The 14,758-nt window shown below is 37.0% G+C and overlaps 1 protein-coding gene across 1 annotated transcript in view; it reads left to right on the forward strand.

The window, feature by feature from the left end:
- Nucleotides 1-14,758, forward strand: part of WDR27 (WD repeat domain 27) — a gene marked incomplete at its 5' end in the record, with an annotated part of 106,482 nt that overhangs the window by 36,993 nt on the left and 54,731 nt on the right. Inside the window, 2 exons of the mRNA XM_082048940.1 lie at nucleotides 2,331-2,428; nucleotides 11,630-11,732. Of these exons, the coding sequence (XP_081905066.1) occupies nucleotides 2,331-2,428; nucleotides 11,630-11,732 (201 nt within the window). The remainder of the gene's footprint in view (nucleotides 1-2,330; nucleotides 2,429-11,629; nucleotides 11,733-14,758) is intronic.

Below are 14,758 nucleotides of genomic sequence, written 5' to 3' on the forward strand. Positions count from 1 at the left end.
AGCATATTAATATTTATTATTCAAAACCTCAGTGCATTTTTGTTCCCTTAAAACGCACCTTGGCACCAAATTCCCCTGAAGTGCTTGGAGCATACCATATAAGGACAATACAAAGCTTGTCTTTGTATAAAGATTCTTCCAGCAGTAACAAAACTATGCATCCTTTCTACAGGACTTTCAGCCTCTGTCCTTAAAACAAAAACTACAATTTGGCCGTTGTGTTCTTTGTAGCCTTCACTTCCTCACTACATGCACTTTCAGTTTTGTTCCTTGTGTTCCCTAAACACTCCTCTCCTGTCAGAACCTGATCTTCCTGTGATGTCCTTATGTCATGGAGGAACCCCAAAATTAGTTTTAGGCAGACAACAAGGTCCAAAACAGACTTTATTCTGGCCGAAAGAGTCCGGCAAAACAACTGTCTAGAAACAGGGTTTATACAATTAGTTAGCATTCCGGTAACATAAAATACAGGTTTGTATATCAGTTGAGGAGATTATTGAGGTACAGCAAATAAGAATAATGGAGATCCACAGTGTGCATGCACGCACTCACAAGAAACAAAGCCAGAGCTCCCTGACTTCAGGGTACTACACTCACCTGAATTAGGCGAGGACTTACACTTGCTTGTCCAGTAAGGACTTACACTTGCTTATCCAGCAAGGAATACACTTGCCTATCTGTCAAGGAATTACTCAATGATATCACTCACCCAAATGAGGAGGTGAGGTGCTTCCAGTCCCGGGAAGTTACCTTAGATGGTGTTCTCGTCTAAACAGAGGGGTCTTGGTTTCAGCAGACCTGCAGCTGTGAGAAGACCACACAAACGGGATCCTCGGCGGGCACCCTGTTTTATAGTCTGCTCAGATCTGGCTGTGGGCATTCCAGAAGCTTCTCAGCTTCTCTGCATCCCCCCTCCTCTCCTAACGACCCTGGCCAACCAACTCGGGGGTCTCACAAAAGAGCCATTAACTGCCCCATTGAAGCAGATGGGGATGTGCAACTGCCACATTGAAGGAGAGGGGGATGTGCATACAAAAATAAACTTTTAATGAGTACTATCCTTTGGACAACTACTGTCTTTGTCTTTTACAATTCTTATTTTTTTTTCATATAATTATACACAGCTAATGTGATAACATGTAGAATTTGTGGGGAAATCTGTTGCACAGTGCATCTTAGTTCATCTGTCAGAGCAGGCTGTGATAATCCATAATTTAAGAAGGAAACCTGCTTAAAACAAAGCAAGTGAAAGCTCCTATAGTATTTTTAAAGCTGAGTGCCCCTCTTTGTCTTGCCATTTGGTGAATTTTGTGGACTAAATACCAGAGCATTTTCCATCTATAGGCCAGTTTTCATAACGAATAGAAGATTCCTGGCAGTCAAGCAGTGATTGCGGGAAACGACCTTGAGGTTTCTGTGATGTATTCAGCCAAATCAAGAATGTGAATGGTGGGGAAAGGAAAGAAGGAGTTTTAAATGTTTATATTTAGTTTCTTGGAGAAAGAAGTTTGTAGCCAGCAAAAAGGCCAGGATCTGCCAATGTGGATGTTAAAAAATCAGAGGTTTAAAGAAAGACTGGATTTAATTATTGAAAGATATGAAGCCAAAATCAGTCCTATTATGAATTAATGCAGTTGCTACTGAAGTCAATGGACAGTGTGCCCACTTATGTCAGGACTAAACATGGCTTATAGTTAAATGATGGACTACTCTTTGATCTCTTCCTTTCCTTTTTCCTCCTCTAAACATCCCATAATATCTTGTGTAATCAAAAAATGATCTTTCCTCACGTACCATAATGGATCCCATACCCTGACAGGTACTAATCCCCATTAGTCTCTGAGATGACCCAGAGAGCCTCTCTTGCTGACCCATCATGGTGGGTGTCAGCCTTGGACCAAAAGGGTCATGGCTGTCCTGGGACAACACTGAGAGAAGGCAAGGCACTGCTCTGTTTCTCTGACTGGGTTATAGGGGTTCCTCTAAATGCCAACTTTCCTCTGTGCTCCTTTGTGTGTGTGCAGACAAGCTTTTTATCATATAAACTGACAAAAACTGTTTTTTAAATGGACTAAATTCTTCACTGAGAGAGTGGGTGGTCACTGGAACAGGCTGCTCAGGGAAGTGGTCACAGCACCAAGCCTGTCAGAGTTCAAGGAATGTCTGGATGGTGCTCTTAGTCATATGGTTTAGTTTTAGGTAGCCCTGTGAGGATCAAGGAGTTGGACTCAATGATCCCTATGGGTTCCTTTCAAGTTGGGATATTCTGTGATTCTATAAATATTTAGCACCATCAGAATAGTTATCTGAAACTATTATGAATTTTACAGGGCTCATCCTTCAGCACTCAGCAACCTGAAGCTTACAATCTTTTCATGACCACAGCTGCAGGTGATGGCATCAAACTGTGGGATTTAAGGACACTGAGGTAAGGCTGGATTATGTATTTTGGAACAAAAAAGCCACGTTTCATCTTTATTTAGAATTGTCATACTTGCTGTGGTATAACGGTAGAAATTTGGATGTGGAATCAGATCTACAGTCAGGCCTTTAAAAAAGAAAGTTAAAGGCTAATCGGAACTTATTAATTTTACAAGATCAAACAAATGCTGGTTCCTCAATTGTAGTTGGTTATGTGGAAGCCATTAAATGGTTGATATTTATCACCCATGTTTATCTACCTTTGGAGGTGTAATTGTATATATAAAATAGTATATTGAACTGAATGCTAACAGTATTTCCAAACCAGCATGTCATCATGGCTAGAGGAGGTAAAATTTCAAATCCAGCTTTTAGAAGACAAACGTAATTGTAACAATGTTATTACAAATCATGTAGGCAGTGTTATAAATTTGCATAATACATTAACATAAACTAAAGATAAAATGCTGCACTTTTCCTAAAAAACTTTCAGTATTGTACTTGGGAAAACTGTGGGACAAAGGGAGACAGTGACAAGGAGGGAACATTGCTCAGGAAATGAAATCCTCTGTGCAATCTCTGTTGTGCAGGCTAAAAGAATTATGTCTGAAAGAAAAGGGTTTGGACAGAAGGATTATTTCATATTTTATTTGTGTATATCTGAACATAATTTTCCTAGTATGAATTTTTTAATTAGGAAATGCTTTATGAGCTTTTCATTTATTTCCATTTTTCTGTGGTAAGAATACATTAAACCTATAGGGGGCATATATGTTCTTACTGAAAACATTGCTGTATTGCCTGCACCAAATTGCAGAAAGTAATGAAACTAGAGTCTGCTGGGGTTGGAATCTGTTACCTTCTTATGTTTTTCTAATAAGCTACTCAAACTGTGTTGCTGAAGAGCAATGAAAAAGTAGAAAGTTTTTCACAGATCACTTATCTGTCTATTCCTAAAAACTAATATAAGTAGAGCAGGTGAATGGTAAAATAGTTAAAGTGTAAAATCTGGGCAATCAATTAAATGAATATGTCCTGGGTAGACGGGAATAATTTATGTATGTTCTTGCTCTATATTTAATTTGGCAAAGTTGATGTATTCTAGTGTCCACTGAGTTCTACTAGCCAAACTTCAAAAAAATAATTCAAGTCCTTAATGACACATATTTTAAGGGCGCTTATTAGGTATTATGTATATGTGTACATTTGTTACACATTGCACAGTGACCAATAGCAGTAACTGTTGTGGAGGAGAGATCGAGAAAATAAAGCATTATTTTTCACTTTCTAGTAGCTTTCAGGGGTAAAAAAAAAAAAAAAAAAAAAAAAAAAAAAAAGAAAAGAAATTTTCTCTCATTGCTCAGACCAGATATTGAGTTTTCTGCATTTTAAAATCTATTCTTGAGTTCTTATAAGGAAGAAAACTGTTCACTTTTTCCTAATGCATTCACCAGCTGGTTTTCTCATAAATAAATTTGAAATGGCTGAGTTTGGAAAGCTCTGTCTTAACTTGGAACAAGTCTCCATTGAAGCGTTAGGTCTACTATATAGTCACATTGACTGAAAACTTTTGGTCTTTTTTTGTTTGTAGTTCTTGTTCAATCAAATCCACTCCATCCCTTGCACTGTTGGATGCTTACAGGAGAGATTAGTTCCCAAACAATCTTATGGTAGGCCAGTACCTTTAATCTGTTAAAGTTGTTGGTTTGTAAAGTCAGTGCATCATTTTTTACTGTGTTTTGAATGGTCCCTCTGGAACAACATCTCTTCTCTCTTCCTCTTGTTTCTGCTTAGAGTTTGCCAGAATAGGGTTTGTTTAGTTAAGTCTTTGTCCAGTGTTCTTGAAATAGCAAAGGTAAGTCCACCTTCTCATTTATACTGTTTGTAGTGTTGTGGATAGTAACACTAACTGCAAGTTCTCAACTTGTTTATTGATTTTGTTCTAAATATTTGACCTAGATATCCACAGTGAAAACTCTTTTTCTTACTCTGCTTGTTGTCCTGAACAAGTTCTATCCATTGTAACTTTATTTAATAATACTGTAAAGTACAAAATTCTGATTAAAGAAGGGAAAAAACCTCCAGCCTGGTGCTCTTGAAAGATATAGTTGAAAGTAGGGCAAATAATTTTCAGAGTAACTCTGCACAAATTCCTTTAAACCCTTAGTTGTTTCTTTTTTTTTTATGGTTCCTTTTTTGTTATTCTTCTGACATGCATTCCTTTTCTCATAATTCACTGAGGAACCATACCAGGATGCTCAGGTTATTTTCTGATCTTTATTTTAAGTAAACCTTCAGAGATGTTGTCCTGGCCTGCAGTTTTATAGTTTTTAAATATATTGATTTTTTTCTCTGAATTCCACGAGAATTTTTCTATTCAGTCTATATTATCAAACTACATTTTTTTCTTGTGAAAATTCATTTAACTTATCTTTTAGTTTGTTCTTGAAGTCGGTGAGAGTATTTTGCAGCTTCCGTTTTCATCATTCTTACTGGATAAAGCTGTGAATCTGTCTGTCTCTTTCACTACTGATGATCTGGAGGCATTCCAAGCTTGCTTCAGAGAGTGCCAGAATGTCTTATGGGTTCCTCTGAAGGTGGTACAGGAAAAGGCATTTTAACTTTCTGATGTTGTCAGCCAGCCTCACACAGCCAGGTCATCTTGCCAGTAAATGAGGGAATCTCAGACACTGCTGTTTACTTCTGAATTTACTCAAGACTCCTGCTTCATTTGCTTTGAAACACATGGATTTGTAAAGTTCTATCTGAAGATTTTGAATATTTTTATACTTCTCCTACATTCTCCTCATTATAACTGTATCTAAGAAAAGCTCCAGCAAGTCTATGAAGCAGACTTATGAATAAAAAAACAAAGAGTATTGATCTTTTTGGAGGAAGAACCAACTCTTGGCTACTCTTTTTCCAGGTTAGGATAACGAACTATGAGGTTTATGAATACATGCATTAGCATAAAATAATGACCTTTGAACAACTTCCAAGACATTGTAAAGAGCAATTTAATTCTATTGTCTAAAAGAATGTCTACTTGGAGAACAAGTAAAAATACTTTCTATGGGGTCCAAGATGGAAGCAGTGAACACAGGAGTTAGACTGAGAGGCAATGGGGGTCTGCATGAGAAGAACATTACCATTACCAGCTTCAGGATTACCAAGATGGAGTCAGGCAAACATTTAATGATCATGAGGTACAAAAGGTTGGTGCATCCTTACATTTTCTGAAGGAGTCTAAATGTTCTTTAGGATCAAACATTGTAGACTTTTAATTGTCCATAAGACACAAGAAACTTTACCATTCTACCTCCTTATGCTGTCTCTCTATTGAATGCATTTTAGAGACATCACAACTCCTTCTGGAGTTGAGAATCAAGCAGTGATTCATAAGCATCTGTACCTATTGTCTCCACCACTTAATTTTAGTCTTTTGGGAAAGTCTGGATTGGAATGACACAAGATGGTGAGTCCTGTAGATTGCCCAGGCTCGATATATCAGAAAATTCCAATATACTAAGCCTCCTTATCTGACAGTCCTGCCTGTTTTTAATAACTATGTTCACGAATATATAAGGCAGTGAGAGACAGATATAGTTTGCCATCCCAGCTCTGTAAAAACAATGCAGAGAAAGAGTGTAGAAACTTAGAAATTAAGGAAAATCCATTGCCTTACACAGTAAACATATAACAACCCAAAATGATAGACTAGACTAAATACCAGCTGTCTTAATATGTTCATATGTCACTTAAATTCCCCACGACAATTTTAAATCGTGTTTTACTAGTCTAGCTCCTTTAAATTTCTAATTTCCTCCCACTTGTAGATTAGATAATTTTATGCATTAAAACATCCAGAAGAAAGGAAGTTTCCTTCATTATGTTAGGAGGAAACTTCTCAGTTAGGGTGCATAGATCTGCAAAATGCACACTAAGGAATGCCTTGTAATGTTTTTCTTTTTTGTTTCTGCTCAAAAAAAAAAAAAAAAAGTGCTGGTAAGTTGGTCCTGGTAATTATCAAGCATGTGATTAACATAGTTAATTAAAACTTAAAAACTGCTTAATGTTTTAAGCAATGCTCCTAACTTGAAAGTAATTCCTTCCACTTCTGAAACAGATAGTAACATAAGTAGTATATACACAACTCTGGACCGTATTATACAAACAAAGTAGTATATACACAACTCTGGAGTGTATTATACAAACAGAATAAGATAATTAAAGGTCAATACCTCTGTGCAGAGGAGCCATGCACTGATAAATTTGTTAGTCAGTGAGCACAATTGGCATATGAGTATGCTGGTCATTCAAGCTAGGTGAATAACTGAAGGAAGATTTACTGATTTTGCAGAGGTTATCCCATAGAAACTTTTTTGCGTGAGTGAAGAGCTGCTCAGGCCTTTTCATCTTCTAAGACAGGAAAAAATACTCTTGTTGAGTAAGGTAGCAGGATGGACAATAACAGCTGAAGTTGGGAATTAATTTAGAAGGAAAGAATGGGAGAGTTGTGCTATGCTGTCAGATGTGCTCATTATCTACCCAGAAATGGGGAGAGCAGGGCATAGTTATTTCTGCCCAATTTAGAGGTCTGGGTTGCTACTATGGTAGGGGTGTGGAGGCAGATTACTGTTGCAGGTAATGTGATTGGCAGGGACAAGCCAACCACCACAATAACACCTTTGGAGCAGGAGCAGCCTGCCTCTGACTCATACTCTGAACAGTTGAGAAATAGAAGTTCAGCTGCTCTAATGTTGTTTGCTGCTGAAATAGCCATTCTTCATGTCTTCCTGGAAAAAAGGCAGTGGGTGCTTATTAGACCACAGCAAAGATATTTGAAGAATATTGGACTACTTACGCATACTGAATTTCTTCGGCAGAATACTCAGGTGTGCGATAATGCTTTGATGCATAATCCCAGGCAAAAACAGTTTCACCCTCCTTCAGCCTTTGAAAAGATTTGCCAGCTGTCTTAAGATAGTTTTAGACATTAGGGTAAAATCTCCAACCAGTATTGTAATCCTGCGCAACTAGATCATAAGCTTCCTTGGCAAAGTATTTTAGTAGAATTCTTGCAGCCACATGGAACTCATCTCATACAATTTCTAACAATCACCCTTTGAGAGCCTTCAGGTCAGACATGCAGTTTGAATGGCCCTTCCATTTTCAGATACTTTTCAGTTTGCATCTCCGCTGTGAACTAACTGCTTGACATCATCCTAAGCAAGATACACATTTACACATACTTAGAATTTGATTAATTTTTGGTATCTTCTGAACATAAGGATCCCATGATTTGCCATATATATATGTGTGTGTGTGTATATATATATATATATATATATAATTTTTTTTTTTTTTTTAATCCCCTTGACCTTTGAGGGAAAAAGGGATAAAGCAGTGGCTGGAGTTCCTCCAAGTTTGGGACTAGGGATTCATGAAAATATACAGGATGGGGAACATGTAGTCCCCGCTGGATGCTGTTGGTGAAAACATGCTGAGCTCCTATGTGAAGGGTTTGATGTGTGTTTAAAATGAAACTTGTGTACAGAACATCTAAGGCAGCTACTACTACTGTTAAGTTATATTCAGATTTCATAGAGCCTCAGTGGTTCTGCTGGTACTGAAGATCTTCTGAACAAAAACACCAGAGCACTGGAACAAAGTAATAAAATACAAGGAAAAGTGGTTAAAAACCAACCAACCAAACACACAATTTGGTTTGCAGTCAAGATATATGTTTAATGCAGTAAGTAGAAAGAAATAGACTTATTTGTGAGAGTATTCCCTGATTTATAAACACATGCACCATTTTGGTCTCTTTCTCTTACAACGGCAGAAAACACGTTACTTTTTTTTTTTTTTTTGTGATATTCTACAAGTTGTTTGCAACATAAAAAAATACATATTTTGGAATGTAGACTAAAAGCTGTATGATGGAGAACACAGGGAAAACTTGACTGTTTGCTGTCCCATGCAATTACCAGATGTTTGTCATGGTAACCCCTGAAAAGCTCTGACCAGAAAAGCATTCTTAAGAGCTTGGACAGCATGCCAGCTGGCCACATAAAGCTTGTGATATCCAAAATAAATTTGATCACCACGTGTTGCTACATTTTTTTTTTTGAGTCTGAAATAAGAGAACTCCTAGAAAAAGCTAAAGTTATAAAAAATAATATCTATGTATTCTAGAAAATTTGATCCACTTTTTTACTTTGCTGTGATACCTGGAGATATCTGGATTTAACAGATTGCATAATAAATTGTTGTCTACTGGATTCTGTGGAAAGTTTAATTGGAATCAGTTTTTTAAAATGTATTTTTAGAGCAGAATTTTGAGGGAGTGGGGAAGTACCTATACTTGTAATAGAACATACATCCTGATTTTAATGGAAAAGTTGAACAAGAAAACAATTAAGAAAATAGAATCCAGGATGTTAGTTACTACCGTGGCCATAATAGCACAAGGAAAAGTGGCACTGTCATATGATGCAGATGCTGCTTTATATTGCTATGTTATAGCAAGGAAAAGACCCGTGAAAGCCTTGGAATCCTGTTAGTTCTTGTGCATCCATTCATAGGTAATTGAGTCACAGATGCAGAGGAGTAAAACTCTTTTCAAAGGAAGCTGTTTGCAGCTATTTATTAGGAGACTCTTCCGTGAAAACAAAACACCTCATTGATGAAGTTAGCTTTTACAGGCCCTGAGATTGAGGTCTTACACACTGACAACTAGTGCTGATGGCCAGTGCTCTACTTAAGAAAGAATGGTGATCCTGAAGGCATACTCAGGAGAGAGAGAGGATATGTGAATTTTGTTTATTTTTCTCAAGAGGAAATTTTTGTCACAGGATGCCTTTGTATCTTACCAGTATAAAATTAAAAAGAAACGTTTTCTTCAAACATTTCTACAAACATTGTCCATGTGTGACAAAAAGGAAAGGCACTGAGGTCTGTATTTTTGGGGTGACTGTGAAATTCACAAACAATGCAACTGGGACCCTAGCAGAGACAAGAAAAAAGTGCTTGAGGCTCAGTTGTGGTAGCCATCTATTCTACACAATGAATGATGTTCAGTAAGAGCCTGACTGAGGGCAAAATCTTGCAATGCCACATGTGACCATGAAGGGGAACAGCAGACAGACAAAACACATCATGCTTCATTTTTCTTTCTGTATATTTAAGATATTTGAAGGAAAGACTTGCCCACAGTTACAATAATGACCTTTGTAGGTCATCTTGTCCAACTTCCTGCTCAAGCAGGGTCACCTACAGGTGGTTGTACAGGACCATGTCCAGATGGCTTTTGAATATCTTAAAGGAGGGAGATTCTACATCCTCTCTGGGCAACCTGTGCCAGTGCTCAGTCATCCTCACAGTAAAAATGTGTTTCCTGGTGTTCAGACAGAACCTCCCGTATTTCAATTTTTGCCCATTGCCTCTTGTTCTGTTGCTGGGCACCACTGAAAAGAGCCTAGCTCTGTCTTCTTTAAAGCCCACCTTCAGCTCATTGATGGTTGATGTCATTGTGAGGCCACTCTCAATTATCTTTGAAAGATCATGATGATCAGGAGAGGTGTCTGAGGACTGAATGAAAATAAATATCACTCCTATCTTCAAAAAGAGCAAGAAGGAGATCCCAGGGAACTATGGACTGGTCAGCCTCACCTGGATACCTGGGAAGGTGATAGAAACCATTTCTGGTGACTGAGCATTGGCATGGGTTGCCCAGTGAGGATGTAAAGTTTTGCACTTGGAGATATTCAAAAGCTGTCTGGACATGGTCATCAGCAGCTGACTCTAGGTGAAGTTGGACGAGATGACTTCCAGAGGTGCCTTCCAACTGCAATCATTATATGAGTCCATGGAGGCTGTGGTATGGGAAGCAGGTGCTACCCTTTATATTTTAAGTTACCACTGAAAAAGTAAAGTTCTTTAAAAGTATAAATCAAAGATCTGTTCTGTGACTTGTCCTCCATTTCCTAACCTTTGGAGTCATATATGCATTCGGGAGGAGACTGAGGTAGCTAGAATTCTCCTTTACTGTTGATGGGAAGTTTGAGTAGAGGCTGCTTATTAAATGGACAAAATGCAGCCATTGGTTTTTAAAAGTCTCTGAGTATTTATGCAAGAGCTTTGTGCAACCTGAAGTTGAAGAATGTTTTTACATCTTAGTCACAGTAATTGACTGTCTTTATAAGTTACTTCTCTTTGAACTGTGGTGTTCTCTTAAATTGTGTCGTTTACAACAGTTTTAGGGTAGAACTAGCCTGAGGTGAAAGGCTTGGTTACTGTATACTTAAAATGTCCATTGATATCAGTAGTTTTGTTATACAGAAATTCAGCCAAATATGTGCTATCTGTGAAAGTTCGGAGTCAGGCTCTGTAAAATGATGCATTTTCATGCATTCAGAAGTGTCTTTTTTATGCTTTACTAAGTGAAAACCATTGGATCCATCAAAAAGTACTGGTTTTGTTTAGGTATGCCTGTTTCACCTGAGTGAATGAAATCAACTAGGCATTCAGTGCATTCTTAAATGTACATGAGTGTCTAAAACAGAATAATGTGGTATAAAAATTTAGAGATTTCTGCACATGGGTTCCGTCAATCGAATTAACACATCATCTGTGATTTCACTGGCCAGGAAAAAGTGTATATCACAGGTGCTGGCAGGAAACGTTATTCTTTCAAATTTGTTCCTGGACCTAGCGTACATAAAAAAAAGATTGTGTGACAGCTGTATTATGGCAAAGTATAGAATTTTGTTTTGTAAAAAGAAGGGCAGGTTGATAGGATTCATCATAAAGGCAAAGGTTTTGAAATGGTGCCTCACGGTTATAAAAATAAAACTCTGAAATGAGCTTAATAGTAGGCACCACAGATACTGATTTCTAAATGCTATTTATGTTTCTATCTTTGTAAACTAGATAATGCTAAAGCATTATTAGCATAATGCTAAAGGTTTGGGGCATTGTCCTGGGGTAGTTTTATGTGTTTATTTTAGTTTTAGTCATTAATATTCTTTAATATATTTCAGTTTAGTCAAAAATCCTACTTCAGAGATATTTAAAACTCGATTTGTGGCTTTGTCTTAGTAAATATGTGGACTAAGAAAAATGGGTGAGACTTCAGCAGGACTTTGTGAAAATGGCAGTAAAAGAGATAATTTTAGTTAGTCTCAAGACTGAAATTTCTCTGAAGGTGTGAACGTCGTTTTGAAGGACACAGCAGCCGCTGCTATCCATGTGGAATTGCAGTATCTCCCTGTGGGCGGTTTATAGCCAGTGGATCAAATGACAAATATGTAAGTAATGTTTTTGCTTACTCTTCTCCTAAGCTATAGGAGGTACTCGTACACAAAGTAGTCTTTTTATGCATATTTCTAGGATTCAGCTTAATGTGCAAACCTGAGGTCTATTTCATACACTTCATTTATATGTAGCAGTTACATACAATTCCTGATCTATATGTTCTTTATTTTGCCTGAAAAAACCCTGAACAACCAAATCTTAGTGCTCAAAGTAACTGTTGAAAGCTTGTTTCTAAAAGTTTTTGTAGTACTTGACTCTGAATTGTCACATGCCATCAAAGATGAGAAGAACGGTGTCCCCTGTTGCACAGCGTTCTGTAGTGTGTGCATATCTGGCCACTAGGAACTATGTAGCAACTATGTATGAATTTGCTCTAGCTTGCAAATACAGGGTGGTTTCTTATGAATCAGTCAGCTGAATACAAACCAAAAAGTCATTCAACTGTAATTAGAACTTTAATATTACATGGTATAACTTTGTGGTTTTTTTCCTCTCCAGACAGGTTATCTTCTCATTCAATGTCAAGTGTATTTAAATTATTACACTTAACAAAGAGTCCTGAGTAAAAGTGTACTACTACCTTTTCGTGTATGAATCTAACTTTACTTCAGTAAGTCTTCCATTGTTCGCACAATGTTTTTCTTGGTGTTTGCTAAGAGATCGATCATTGCTAGCTTGTAGTATCGGCCTTTGAAACCGGACTGGGGTCAGGTTAATTGTAAACACTTCTTTTCAAAAGAGCTGGGTAGGAAAGCTGTTTAACTTTCTTCTAGGTCTTTCTAGGTGACTCATCAGGACTATGACACAGGGTTTCTGGTCAGCTTAAAATTCAGAGGAATTTACTGTTGTGGCAAATGTTGAAATACTGTCTCCAATTGTGTGAAGGTTAGAGATTTCATTGGCAGATGGCTGGGGATTGGGCAATAGCTACTATGTTTTTGACATTTCCATGATAATTTATATTTTTCAAGTTTCTGATAATTTGCATTTCAAAATGTAGTTTGCAGTACAGAAGACAGGCTTTTTTGCTTTGTCTGTGAAACAAAATACATTTAGTATTGATCTCAATTCATTACATATGATATGAATATATTTAGTCAAGATTACTAATTAAGGAAGATTTTGAATAGTATAAAAAGAAGTGCAGTCACAAGACCTTTTGTCTTCTTTTTTGCATTAAGGTTATTGTTTGAAATTACTCCTGATACAAGAAAACAAAAGTATAAAGCATGATTTTGCCATTACACCATATTCACGGCACATGGCTGCTCAACATGGGAAGCTGACTATCTGGACTGCATCCTGCTCCAGTTGGCATGTGGTCCCTGGTGGGAACAGTGCCAGTCAATACTTTTTAGTGTGGCTCCTGGGTTGGAATTTAGCATAATTTGCATCGTATGTCTGTAGAGAACTTTCATTGTTCTTGGTGTTCCCTGAGGAAAACTGAGTCAAGTTTCGGACTCTTGCTACAACTGTACTGTTAGGACAAAATACAGTTTTGGTAGCTTTTTAGGAGGCTTCTCTTTGAACTGTTGAGACTGGATATACTTTTGTGTTTCTTCTGAAAAAGAAAATTGAACATGACACTGAATGGTCCATTCATATTGTTAAACAAATAGCATCCTGACAGATGTACTGATGTGCGACTGGAACAGTTTTAAGAATATCAAGAAGCCACATATTTTTGCAAATTGTATTCTATGAGGGAATGTCTATTGGAATTCAAAAAGCTGCATAAAAATTCAGCAGTGTGGATACAAAGTGTTGTCTTGAAGTAACACATTCTGGAAATAAGTTATGTAACTTTCCACTGACCAGCAACTGCATTGTCAATCATCTTGGAGATTAAATTATCAAGTGCAATGCTTGCACCCTATGGTTAACATTTTTTTTTGTTGTTTTAAAGCCAAAAGAAGCAGAATTGGAATGTAACTGAGAGATGTTAATCTTGAATTGCCTTTTATATTTCACAATATCTGAAGTGTTTGACAGAAGAATATGTTTGGTGCATCAATTAATATCAAAATCAAAACCATATTCCTACAGGGCATAGAATCAGAAAACCAAAAAATGCTGTTGTAAACAAAGAGATGAACATTCAGTCTGCCTTTTTCTATACTTAAAAAGCATATGACATATTTTATATGAGAACAACTTGGTATAGCATCCATGTGGCTGAAGTAGCCAGTTGATTTTATTTGAACTGCTTTTGTGTTAGTATGAGATTTTTACGCACTGTAAACCATGGGTTGAAATTGTTCCCCACACTGATTACTCCAACTTCTTTAAGAGAACCTTTGTCAAGATCTGTGCAGGACCTGACAGTCTGATCAAAGCAGGTACCCACACTATCCTGTTTTTGAACTGTCATTATATTTTCCATAAGTCATTGTGGTTAGAAAGTGTAGTAAGTTAACACTTCTAATATAAAATCTTCTCTTTGTCTTAAGTAGCTTAAAGTCACAAGTGACATGGGTTGACTTTTTCTTAACAGAATACACATAATATTTTATGTTCTAACCATTTTACAAGTGGACAGTTTGAGGCTTCTGACTAACAGACAATATAATTAAACATGTTTAGATTTCTGTCTTCCTGGGCTCTGCACAAAGATGTTTACCTAAATATTTGTTGATCAAAGAAATCTTAGTCTAAAAGGAGAAAAATATCTGGAGAGCGTGAAATGCTACTTTTAAAAATAGAAATAGCTAAACTTCTCCTCTGCTCCATGTAGTTCTAGTTTGCTGATTTACTTCATGTCTAATTAGGTTCTTCATTTTTGTCTTTGAAGACCTTTAGGCTTGCTGAATGAATACCAAGTTTCAAGAAATAAAGTAGGGAATGCAGAAATGAAGAATTGGCTCTTTAATTGTTTTTGGATTCATTCTTGCTAGCTCTCTTTGAACTGTAGACTTTAAGGAGAACATTTTGATCTTAGTGCTGAAATGGAATTTACTAACATAAAACTGTCCATGTCAAATTTTAAAGCCTGAGCTCACAGTTCACACTGACTGACCCA

This window comes from Streptopelia decaocto, assembly GCF_964273445.1.
Source record: "Streptopelia decaocto genome assembly, chromosome: 3".
Taxonomy (NCBI): domain Eukaryota; kingdom Metazoa; phylum Chordata; class Aves; order Columbiformes; family Columbidae; genus Streptopelia; species Streptopelia decaocto.